At 38.8% G+C, this 12,953-nt stretch overlaps 1 protein-coding gene across 5 annotated transcripts in view; it reads left to right on the forward strand.

The window, feature by feature from the left end:
- Positions 1-1,040: 1,040 nt before the first annotated feature.
- The window catches only part of MDM1 (Mdm1 nuclear protein), a 35,143-nt gene continuing 23,230 nt past the window's right edge, over positions 1,041-12,953 (forward strand). For 2 of the 5 annotated variants that reach the window (XM_031940799.1, XM_031940800.1), the window contains exons 1-4: positions 1,041-1,233; positions 3,941-4,055; positions 6,751-7,127; positions 8,152-8,289. In XM_031940799.1, coding sequence (XP_031796659.1) covers positions 1,063-1,233; positions 3,941-4,055; positions 6,751-7,127; positions 8,152-8,289 — 801 coding nt within the window. In that variant the 5' untranslated portion in view covers positions 1,041-1,062. The remainder of the gene's footprint in view (positions 1,234-3,940; positions 4,056-6,750; positions 7,128-8,151; positions 8,290-12,953) is intronic. The other 3 variants (XM_031940801.1, XM_031940803.1, XM_031940802.1) reach the window with 2 other exon arrangements.

A 12,953-nucleotide genomic window follows, 5' to 3' on the forward strand; every position in this document is an offset into this window, starting at 1 on the left:
TTGCCCTGGCGATTGGGAATCACTGCAGAAAAGAGCAGCTCCCGGCAGGCTAGCTACTGGCCAAGCAGAGATGCTGAGTTCAGATTGGGGGTGGGGTGGGGTGTCTTTAGAAACCCTCTACAAGGAAAGAAAGAACATGCAGTTGTGAGTTGCCATTGTGACAGGTTCATTACACGTGCTATTGTTCACATGGATGTTTTGTATATCTGTGGGACGTTTATGGGAAGAATATTTTATAGCTCTTATTTTTATTATGCTTCCTTAATTGTATCCATGTGCTGAAGTCAATAGGAAGCGTATCAGTAATGACTCAAGAACTCATTAAGCGGTGTAACGCCTCCATGGGACTAGAATGCACAGTATGGGAATTACCCAGAAGGCAGTGCTACTTCTGTAGGTCCTTCTTCTGTATGAACTCATCTGTTCCATTCATTTAGCACATTTCAGATATACTATTATTGTGTTCTCAGAACAGGCAGCGTTTATATGTTGCTTTAAGGGTGCAAAGTGATTTGCAAACATTTCATTACCTCCGAGGTCGGTGCTGTTATTCTCACCTCCATCTCACAGATTCGGAAACTGAAGCAGCTACAAGTAGGACTTGCCCAGCATCCCACAGTTGATAAATGTCCGGGGAATGGATGGATTTCCCGACCCCGAGTGCCCCGCTCTAACCCTTGTACCACCTGACAGCAGCAGTTCAGCACTCCAGATTAAACCCCGCGGCATTAGGGAGTCTCTATGGTTTTTTTCTGGTGGGGGAAATTTAAGAACAAGAAACTAGGCCCCCATCGCCCTGCAAGAAGACTACTTGGAACTTTCGCGGGAACCCAGCTCCCCAGGTAGCCCCGCCCACCCGAGTGAGCGACTGGCGCATCTCCAAGCCCCGCCCCGTGATCGACACTGGAGCTCCGGATTTGGGAAGCAAGCAAGGCGGGCGATTCGGCCCTCCCGAGCTTTCATTGGTCGGACGCCACGGCCGAGCGGGTAAGGTCCGCATGGCAATTGGTTCAGGGCCCTGGGAGGGGGCGGGACACGCTTGCATTTTAAGGGCGGGTCTGGATGCAGTGCGCCGGCGCGTCGCTGGGGACGCCGGCCCTGACTCCTAGTCCAGGGTGCGACCCGTGTGGCCCCGCCCACGGGGCTCTTTGTCCCGTTAACTGTCCGGTGCTGGAAGGAGGGTTGTGGCCCGGTAGCGGCGGGGGCGGCGGAGACATGCCCGTGCGCTTCAAGGTGAGCTCCGGGGGCTGAGAACTTGGGAGGCGGGGCCTGCTGGGGAGACCAGAGGCTCGGTGCCTCGAGCGCCAGCGCCCCATTTTGCAGACGGGGAAACTGAGGCCCTGAGGCGACGACGGATGTGTCCTCGAACTTGCCGTAGGCCAGGGACAGCCTGAGATGGGTCCCGGGGGTCCTCTGCTTCCCTTCCCCTCCATGCTCGGCCTTCTAAACCGGCAACTATTCAAGTATTCAAACTTCCCTAGGAAGATGCTTCGGAGTTAACTTCGTAAAGCAATTGTTGTATTTTGGTGTGTGTGTGTGTGTGTGTGTGGCGTGATGAAATGTAATTAAAAATAGGTGTGTAGGTAGGGAGTCCCAAGTCTGAGTGCACTTGCACTCAGACTTTTGGGATACCTTGTAATAATAATAGTATTATATTAATAAGTAACAATAAGTGTTTTCTTGCTTTTAAGCCAAGTCTGATTCATGACCCCATTTGGTGTTTTATGGTCAAAGATACTGGAGAAGTTTGTTACTTCTTTCTCCAGCTCATTTTATAAATGAGGAAACTGACTTGCCCAGGGTCACACTGCTAGGACGTGTCTGAGGTCAGATCTGAATTCATGAAGATAAGCCTTCCTGACATTTGTTCTATCTACTGAGCAGCCCTGCTGTCCCCGAAGTAATAGTAATTACCACTTACAGTGCTCTGTGGTTTGCAAAGAGCTTTATGTCTCATTTAATAATAACAATAATTTAATAACAACAAGTAATAATAATAAGTAAAATAATAACATCTAACATTTATATAGCAATTACTATATGACAATTACTATGCTAAGTGCTTTACAATTATCCCATTTGATTTTCAGGACAGCCCTGGGAGGTATATGCTATTATTAGCCCCTTTTTACATTTGGGGAAATTGAAGCACAGGATAAGTTAATTGATTTTCCTAGGTTTTGCTACTAAGTATCTGAGGCAGATTCAAGAAGACTGAGGTTTTCCCCACACCAAGTCCAGTGCTGTCTGTGTACTAGGCCACCTATATTTATATGTCTATATATGTATATACATGTACGTGCAGTGCATAGACACTCATATATACATGTGCACACACATTCACATGTACATATATAGTGTCCCCAGAGTTTTAATAGAGTCTTAGTGGAGACTTCTATGTAGTCTCCTAGCTATATTTTTATGCATACACATGTATGCACGTACATGTGCACACATGTGTACACATATACACAAATGATGTCTCAAAAATATTAGTATAATCTCCTATACACGGTGCCACCTATCTGTGGATAGACTGTGGGTACACACCTTTGTATATGTATATATAATCCACACATAAAATGGCTGTCCCCAAAGTCTTAATTTTTTAATGCAGTATGCCTATATTTGTGTGTGTACATATGTCCACGCATGCAAACACATACACACATACAAAGTGTCCCCAAAAGCTTGGTGCAATCTTCAATCTACTATGGCTCCCAGCTGTATTTGTGTGTACATATATTACACAACCCATATATGTACATAGACATATACACACACATGTATATATAATATGCATATGTTTCTGTAGAGAGAATATGTCCCCAAAGTCTTAGTGCAGTTTAAAGCTTTAAAAAAGAGTTTAATAAATAAGTTATTAAAAATTATGATTGCACTAAGACTTTTGGGATACCATGTATGCACGTGTATGTACTGGAAGTATGTGTGTGTAAAATGCTTTGCAAATTTCATAAGCACTATATAAGTTCTAGCTATTATCATGTGATATCTCAGTTAGTAAAATTGGATTCTGTCATTTATATAGTTTAAATAAAATAACCTGCTTGCTAAAACTTTTGATAGAGGCAGAGTTAACTACCTGGTGTATCAGAGATGGTGCTGCATGCAGACTCAGAGGTCCTAGGTTCTAATATTTCTTTTGCCACTTAAATGAATGATTTTGGGCGATTTACTTCACATCTATAGAGCTCTGCCCTTCATCTGTAAAATAGTCCAAGACTGTGATCTTTTCCATCCCTAAAACCTGTGATCCTCTGCATTTTCATTCTTTTCAGAAATGGAGACTCGTATTTTCTTAAGCATTTTGGAGTTTGGGTAAAGTGCTAGATCATCTCTAGGGATCATTTGCCCTTTAAAATACAACTGATGAAAAAGTGACCAGCTTACCATATGGCCTGACAGAGTGTCTTATCCTTCTGCTTAGAGAAGGATGTCTTTATAGTTCTAAATCTTTGTTATATTACACTATGTATTACATACATCTTATCATCCAGTGCACACTTCATCAAATATTGATTAATACAATTCAGCAGGAATAATAAAGTTCCTATCATGTGCAAGGCACTGGAGATTTAAAGACAAAAAGAAGATATATAATGTCTACTCTCAAGGAACTTACTTTCTGCTGAGCGATGCCCACATACACAGGGGAGAGAGAAGAGTAATAAGTAAGAGACTTCCCATAGAAGAATATACCACAGCAAACCCTTAAATTAGTAAGTAAAAATAGTCTTATAGTAATGTGAAGGAAAGCATTTAACTTCTTGTCACCCAGTTATTAAAGGGAGATCTTTTGTACTTGATAACTAATTATAAGATTTGAAAAAATTTTTAAAGGTTCAAAAATTTTATTTAATGGTGTTTGTTTACAAAAGTCTGGGATTGCATCAATCCTATTCATTTTTGTGTTTTACAGGGTCTGAGTGAATACCAGAGAAATTTTCTGTGGAAAAAATCATATCTCTCAGAGATAAGTAATTCTCCAGAAAGTCAAAAAAGTCCATGGGCTGGACTTCGATCAGATCAAATAGGTGAGTTTTAAAAGTTGATGGCTATTGTTATTTATGGTAGTTTTTCTTACTGGGCAAAATCATATTTCAAATTGGCTTTGCATTTTTTAAATTGTGAGGTCTTCCCAGAGTTCTTATGGTTGTCCTGATTGGCATATGTGAATTTAACATATCTGATGTTAGCTTAAACTGTGTTGGCTTATAAATATCGGAATACTCTGCCTCATATAGAGGCGTGTCAATGTCTGCAATACAGTAAATGGCAGATTTTTACTTGTACTCTGACCAGTATTTTGTGTAATTTTTGCAAGTTGCTATCCAATAACTGGTACATGAACAGCTGTGGAATTAAGACTTCAGAAAACAGTTGAACCAGGGATTTGGTGGAAGGGTCTGCTGTGTTTATTCCTCTATCTCCTCAAACTTCACTTCTGCTCCTGAGGGGCAACTCTTTTCCTTCACTTCATCCCTTCCCTAAGTCGGATGAGACCTTTCCCATGGAAAGAGGACAGGGAAGAGGTGGTTTTCCTATTTGGTAGCCTGGAAAAACATGTTTTAGGCTGTGTCTTATTGGATAACCTTGGTACTAGAGTAACAGAACAGGAGCTGGGGAAATGGAACACTTGAACAGATTAAATCAGAGAGGATTTCTGGGATCATCTGGGGGAAGGGAAGAATGATACTTATATTCTCAACCAGGGGCAGTAAGGCTTCTGTACATCTGGCAGTGTTGAGAATGGATTGCTTGCTCAAAAATAGGTATTGAGTGCTATCTTGTCTTAGTCATACTTAAATACTTTAAAAGCTTTGCGATAATTTTTGTGCTGAATCCAAATGACAAGTGCTTCATGCCTGATAGATGATCTAAGTTGCTAGGCCATCCTTTTTGAACTTAGATTGGTTCTCTCAATCATGAGAAACTCCCAGTTCTTTTCGGTGTCAGAACTTAAGGCTTTTCATCTTGTAGGTCCTGCTAGAGCTTGTTCTACCTGCAAACTTTCAGGACCTCAGGTTCCCACTTGTCAGGCTGTTTGAAATTCTACCAGTATTCTTTGGTGAATTAGCAAACCCAAATAAATGTCATAAAAATTCAAACTTTAGTTGGGGTGACAAGGGGAAACGTATTTGTTAATTTACATTTTTGAGTTGATTAATTTGGTCAGATTTCCTTCTTAAACTGAGATGACTTCAATTAGATTTTAGATAGAGGAGAGTATAGGGAAGGGTTCAGATTATTTGGGGTGATGGGATATTGTAGGAGGGGAGACAAGCTTAGATGGGATATTATGAGAGGTAACTTGAACAGTGTGAGAACCTTCAAGAACTGGAATTATTAAGGATCTTAGAAGTTTGGAAAAAGGAAGGTAGGAAAATGCCAAATAAAAATTACAAGAAATTTTTGTGGGACTGTCTATTTTTGTGTTTTCCTTTCTTGCCAATCCCCTTGTAAATCTCTCTATTCCCAGAAACTCCATGGTGTTATGAGATAAGAGTAAAATCTTTCTCTGTATATTGTGGACATGACAAGTCACTTGGAAAAACTCCGTTTCTCACTTGTCAAAGGGTGCTGCCCCTACTCAGAGACAAATACTAAACTGTCTTAGATGAAGAAACAGAAACTAGGTCTGGAATTTAGACATGCTCAAATGTTGTATTGGTGGTAGAGATTAGATTCACCTAACCAATTCACCATTCCCATGGGGCTTGTTCCTCTAGACCCGAGAGGGGATACAGTGAACAGGAGATGTGCAGAGGCACTTTTGGTCTTGCATCATATTTTATGTGGTCACTTAGAGGGAGTAATAGACACCAACTAGACCAAATCATTAACTTTTTCTTCACCATTATGTTTCCATACTTTCTTCTTTCATTTCATGAATGTTTGAAAATAGAGGATTTGGAATTAAATAAATCCTGTGTGCTTTTGAGAAAATTATTTAATCCCTATGCCAGTTTCTCCAACTATAAAATTAAGGGTTTGGATCAGATATTTAGGGTCTTTTCAAGTTTTAGATTTATGATCTATGAATTTTTCCATGCAGAAAAATTTTCTTTGAAGCTAAAGAACTTCCCCCAAATTTGGACAATTTTGGTTTGTTTTGTGACTAAGATTCTTAATCTGTAAATTCTTTTTGTCCAAAAAAAAAGTTTGTCCTATTAAAATAGATTCATCAGATGAAATTTATTGCAATATTGTCAGCTATTCAAGGAGATCTTTCTTTATTTAGTCCTCAGGAAATCAAGGTTAATGTAGAATCTTTTGGGAACCTTTTCTCATCTTGGAAAATTACTTTTCTCTGACTAGTCTACATTAGAAATCCTTTTGAAAAGTTTCCACTTTGGACAGCACTAGAGCCAATTGTTTTTATTTAGTAGCCAGGAAAAACAATTAGAAACTGTGGCAACACGTTCTTTTTGATTTGCCAAGTGTAGGATGCCATGACCCTGGTGCCTATCACAGCTGACTTGAACAGCATGACCTTAATTTTGTTTTTCTGAAAAGTCTTCCAGGATTTAAATTTCTTAGGCTAGGTTTTATTTTGAAAAATCATTAGTTTTCTTAAAGATTCTTTAAAATTCAAGTCAGAAATTAATCAGATGATGGATTGTAATCTGAATTTCTCCTTATATAAATTTGTGTCTTTGTAACATTGGAACCACCATTATAACATTAGAACCACCTAAGTTTTCTTATTATCAACTCTGTTTTTTATAGGAATCACAAAAGAACCAAGTTTTATTTCAAAGAAAAGAGTTCCTTATTATGACCCAGAAATTCCTAAATACCTTGAATGGAAGGCAGAAGATGGCCCTGAAAATGAGTTGGTTGCATTACCAGAATCTGAAGTCCCAGAAGTGCCAAAATTGCAGGAAACAAAAGAAAAAGGAGACCTGACTGAAGAAAGAATTTTAACTCCTGAGGCCCCTAGAGTGCCCAAGAGGGTTCAATCTCACTCTGCTGACTCTAAAGTTGAAGAGGCTGTTGATCCTGTGGATGATAATAAAGAAGCAATATCAGATCCTACACCAATGAATAGGAATGCAGAAACCCAAAAATGTACTCAAGGTCTTTCAGAAAATGTTCATAATCAGGTAAAAATTTTCACTGAATTTTCTGAAAGATAAAGAAAAATCTCAGCTTCATAGTAGCTCTAGTAGGGCTGCCATACATACCTAAAACTCGTGTGTGTGTGTGTGTGTGTGTGTGTGTGTGTGTATGCTTGCTGAGACTTTACTCTGTATTATAGCTGTAGGGAGAGGTAGTAAATTCTGGGCTTTGGCTTAAGTAAGGATCATTTCTGACTCTTGACTCTTGATTATCCACATAAACTTGGGAAATAGCGCCAGTTATACAAAACAGTGGGTCATCTGCCTCCGGATTTTATTCATTGCATATCAGTGTCTGAATCCTGAGAGAGATCAAGTGAAGGCAGAAAGGGAGCAGGAGCCTCAGCCTGTGGTTGGTGAATTCAGATGCTTTGGTCTGTCCTTTAAGGGTTGACCTCTCAATAGCCCCCTTTCAGTTTCTTATCCTAAACCAACAGGAAAGCAAACAATCTTGATTGACAAAAGTCCTAAGAGGAAGGAGGAGAGGACTGGCTAGATCTTCCAAGTATCTTTGCCAGCCTTGTTTTCTCCTGCCAAGGCCGGGCTGTTGTTGTGCACATAAGGGGTTTGTGGCAGCACAGGTAGGGATATCGCTGTCTACTGGGTTTTTCTGCCTGTTCTAGCTCTCCTTCCCAGTTTCATGTCTGCAGCTGATTAGGACAACAGAGGAGCACTAGGGTTAGAGAAGAGCCCGCGGCCCCTCAGAGAAAGCAGACGAGGAGAAGGGATTCAAGAAAGGTGACGGGGAAGCTTGCTGGGCAGGGGGACAGTGTCCATGGTGGTGATTGAGTAAATAATAACAGCCTGGATGATGTGTGGTTAAGTGAGTTAATCATAACTAAAATTCTAGCATAACATTAAAAAATGCCATTAAATCTAACTGTTTGAATTTGAAAAATCTTAATAGATTTAAGGTGGAAAATTAAGATTTGGTTTAATTGGCAAATGTATCAATGATGGTAATAAAAAAAATTCAACTTGGATAAAACATTAAAAATTTTTTTTTAAGCAGTTGGACAGGATTCTACGGAGGAAAGCAGGATTGTCTGTTGCTCCCATATATCATTCCCTCAGAAATTCTGAATATCAAAGACAATTTGTATGGAAGACCCCAAAGGAGAACTCCCCAGTTCTTGCAGCTGATCAGGTAGCTTGAAGGATGGGTTGATGGTTTCTGGTAACTTGTTACAATGTAGGGTTGCATGTTAATATGAGATCCTAAAGAAACTAAACTGAAATATAAATGAAGTAGAGTTTAGAAAAGTGAAAGTTATTCCTGGTTATTACTTCAAATTTCCCCAGAGACTTAATTTCCTTTTTCTTTTCTTTGTCAGTATGCTCAGACTTCATATTCATTTTTTGACCTGCACATTTTCGTATTTTTAAAACCCCCAAGAAGTAATAGTGGAATAAAATGCTGTTGATTGTACTTAGAGCAATGATCTTGGCAGTTATAACTATTGTGGAGTTATTGGCATTAGATTGTTATTTTAATCATAATTGTTCAGTGCAAAAGATTTAACTTACTTCAGACCTGGTAACAGAAATTTTTTTTTTAAACCTACTCACCGAAGCCCTAATAGATTAAATGTGCTGACAAGATTAGAAATCTTACTTGAGACTTAGAAAGTGAAAACTTTGCATCTTTTTGGTTTCTTAGATTTTCAGGTAAATTATTTGAGTTCCATAAACTAGAGAAGAACTTGTCATAAATCTGGCAGTTACTTATGTGCAGATGAAAGAATTGAATTAAGTCAATGTTATTTCTTTATAATGCAAATGAGTCATTGCCATTGTCTTAGGTATTAATTTCATTTCTTTTATTAGAGCAGTATCTAAAGGAGTTTTTTTGGACTCAAATTTAGTATTTCATTTGTTGCCACATCAGTTTTGGAATTCTGTGTATGTATTGGAGAGCTGATAAGTGAAAGAAGCTGACAGTGAGTTTATCAATAAGTTCTGTTATGCCAAAAGCTTATTCCTTGAAAAGATGTCTTATACAAATTTGTAAGTTAACTGTGGCACCTTTAGTTATAAAATCTTCGGGATTATAGAGTGCCAAATCAATACAGTCTTTACTTAAATACACACTTTATCAAAAAATAATATTTAGGAAGTACAAATAAATAATAAAATCTCCATTTTTATACATTGAATGTCATTCCTTCTATACTTGTTTTTTTATATTAGACACTTAAACAATATAGTAAAAATGCAAGTCAGGTTCTCATAGTTGCAAAAAGGGCATTAGAGGGAAAAAGAAATGTGAAAAAAGTTTTTTCTTGCCCTTATCCGTTATAGTGAACAAATTTTGATTTGAATAAAGACTGCTGCAGGGTTTAAAATAGTGTTACAAGAAATGAAAAAAAAAATGCTTAAGAGATGAATAAAAAAGTACAAAGCTTGTAAATGAGCTAATTTTTTTTAAAGAAAGCATGTTCTGATGGAAAGAACCCTGAAATAATCTAGAATTCAGGTTTTAGTCTGAATTGTCATCAAATTTGTTCTCATAAAATATGAGAGCCTGAAGGGGCCTTAAAATTCATCTTCCTGGACCTGAGTTTCTTCTCATTTAACATATTGGGACTGAATTAGATGACTTGTATGAGGGCTAGCCATGTAAAGTGGCTCTGCCACTTTTAACTCAACAGACCTCCATTTCTTTTTTGTCTTCCAAATACCTTTTCAGCTTGACGCTGCTGGAATTGTGGGACTTTGTAGCCACAATCTTTTAAGTAGTTGGCACTCATCACAACTTGTTTTCATTACCTGGATTGGCCCCATGTTGGATGATTAATAGATTGTGTTTAGTTGGCATTTCTGTTTCCTGGCTGATGCTTTTTTTCTTTTTTTTCAGGAGGAGGTAATAGGCAGTAGTTCAGTAAAATGGACATTTGTTAAGACTCCAGTATCTGTTAGATTTGGTCTTCTGTACTGGGGGGTACAGAGGTCTTAGGGATACAAAGGCAAAATGCTTGGGGCATATAAGTCCAGACCAGGGCAGGTTTTGTGAAGGTGCTTGGCACCTCAGAAAACTGTTGTGTGGGAAAGCTTGGGAAGAGGAAGGAATTTAGGTGAGAGAGGTCATGTTGAATTCCAAGGGACAGTTTGTAGGCCAGTTTGACTTGAAGGCAGAGTATAAGAAGGAGAAGGTGGGGAGGAGGTAGCATTAAAAAAAATTGTGAAGCACTTCAGATTGTGAAGCACTTTAAATACCAGCTAGAATTTGTGTTACTCCAGAGATAGTGGGGAGCCACTGGGAGACTTTGGAGCACAGGAATGACATGATTAGATTTATTTGGGCAACTCAGTAGAGTATTGCTTGAAAGAAGAGGTTAGAAGCTGAGATAACAATTGGGAGGTTCTTGTAATCTTCCAGGCATAAGATGATAGTCCTAAATTAGGTGACTGGCAGGTGAGTAGAAAGAAGGGATCAGAAATGAAAACTGTAGAAGTAAAATCACAAACTTGGCAAATGAGTGGATATAGGGGATAAGAAGGGGAAAATCAGAATGACTCTATAACTATAAAAGTGAGCAGGTGATTAGTAGGGAGTGGTATCCTTTAAAAAAGTAGAAAAGTTGGGAGGAAGCTCAGTTTTTGGAAAATGAGTCACTCAATATGTGCAGCCACTCTGTGTCAGGTACTAGCCAGGAGTTACTAGGTACCTAGACAAAATTAAGACTCCCTCCTTTGGGAGTTCATGTTCTACTGGGGAAATAGATAAAACATGATTGTTGGTTGTTATTGCTGTTGAGTTATTTCAGCCATTTCTGATGCTTCATGACCCCATTTGGGATTTTCTTGGCAAGATACTGGAGTGATGGCCATTTCCTTCTCCAGCTCATTTCACAAATGAGGAAACTGAGGCTAACAGGGTGAAGTGACCTGCCCAGGAATAGAAAGCTAATCTCGGAGGCCAGATTTGAATTCAGGTTTTCTGACTCTAGGACCAGTGTTGTATCCACTGGGCCACCTAGCTGTCCTAATTTTGTTTTGTTCAGTAGTGTCCAACTCTTCATGACTCAATTTTTTTTTTTTTTTTGATAAGGATATTGGAATGGTTGGCCATTTCCCTCTCCAGCTCATTTTACAGATGAGGAACTGAGACAAATAGAGCTACGTGACTTGCCCAGGGTCACATTGCTAATATATGAGACCAGATTTGAACTCAGGTCTTTCTGACTCGATTCATTGTGGCCTAGATTCATTGTGTCACCTTGCTGCCCATTAAAACATGATTACAAATGAATATTGCAGGAACTGTGTGTGTGTGTGTGTGTGTGTGTGTGTATGCTCATACAGATTATTTGTTAGGACACTAACAACTGGGGCAAGTTTCTTAAAGGAGGTGGCTGTCCCTTTGTACTTTGAGGGAGCCAGGAGTTTTGAGATGGGGAGGGGGAGAGCAATTCAAGCCTGGGAAGTAGTGTAAGCCAAGGCACAGAGATAGGAGATCATTTGTTGTTCCAGAGAATAGTAAGCAGGCTGGTTTATTGGAAAGAGAGGATGATGGATAATTCAGCCACTCTGGGAAGATAGACTGGGGCCAGATTGTGAAGATTACCAAACTGAGGAGTCTGTACTTTGTTCTAGGAAGTCACACCTGTACTTCAGAAATGTTACTTTAAACAGTTTTTAAAAATTTTTATTTAATATTTCTTTTTCCCCAGTTACGTGTAAAACGATTTTTTAAACATTTGTTTTTAAAACTTGGAGTTACAGATTCTCTCCCTTCCTAACTTCCCCTCAAGCCCCACATTGAGAGAAGTCATGTTGTGAAAGAAAACATAGACCTTCCCCCCCACCCCCTTCAAAAAAAAGAAACTCAAGAAAAATAAAGTTAAAAAAAAATGTGCTTCAATCTGTATTTAGAAATAATCACTCCTTTCATCTGAAAACTGTTTATATCTTTTGATCATTTATCAGTTCGGGAATTTATTTTATAATTCTCTACACATTTGAGAGATGAGGCCTTTAGCAGAGAAACTTAACTCAAAGTTCTTTTCACAATTACCATGCTAATTGTATTTCCCCCATTTATTCTTTCTCCTTTCACCCTGTCCTTCCTCAAAAGAATTTTGCTTCTGACCACCCTCTTCCCCAATATGTCCTTTCTTCTATCACCCTTCTCAATTCTCTTATTCCTTTCCCTTCCTACTTTCCTGTAGGATAAGATAGATTTCTATACCTGGTTGAGTATGTATGTTATTTCATTTAATATGGAAATAACATTGTACATGATACTAACATGATTCTGATGAGAATAAGGTTCATTCACTTTCCCTCTCCTTCCTCTCTTTCCCTCTATTGTAAAAGCTTTTTCTTATCTCTTTTTGGAAGATAATTTACTCCAAGAAATATCACTTTAGCAGCCATGGGAGGGTGGAGTGGAGAGAGGGAATAGGGGAAAAACCAGTTAGTAGCCTACTAGAATGATCCAGGCAAGAGATGAGTAGGGTCCATACTTAGGCAGTGGTGTTGTGAATGGAGAAAAGGGAATGGATGTGAGAACTATAGAAGAAGTGGACTGACAAATCCAAGCTATGGATTCAACATGGGGACTAAGTGAGAATGAATGACAAAGATGAGAATGACTCCTAAGTTGGAAACCTTAATGAAAAGTGGATGAATTCTAATTTGAATATATTGAGTTTGAGATGCCAACGGGACATTAAATCTAGGTAGGAGAATCAATCAAGTAATAAGGATTTTTTAAGCACTCATTATATGTCAGAAGGCAGGTTTTGATAAGGCTTGGAGATGTTAGGGCTGAATTTGTTGATTTGGTAATCATCTGCATAAGATAAT

This window comes from Sarcophilus harrisii, chromosome 5, assembly GCF_902635505.1.
Source record: "Sarcophilus harrisii chromosome 5, mSarHar1.11, whole genome shotgun sequence".
Lineage (NCBI taxonomy): Eukaryota > Metazoa > Chordata > Mammalia > Dasyuromorphia > Dasyuridae > Sarcophilus > Sarcophilus harrisii.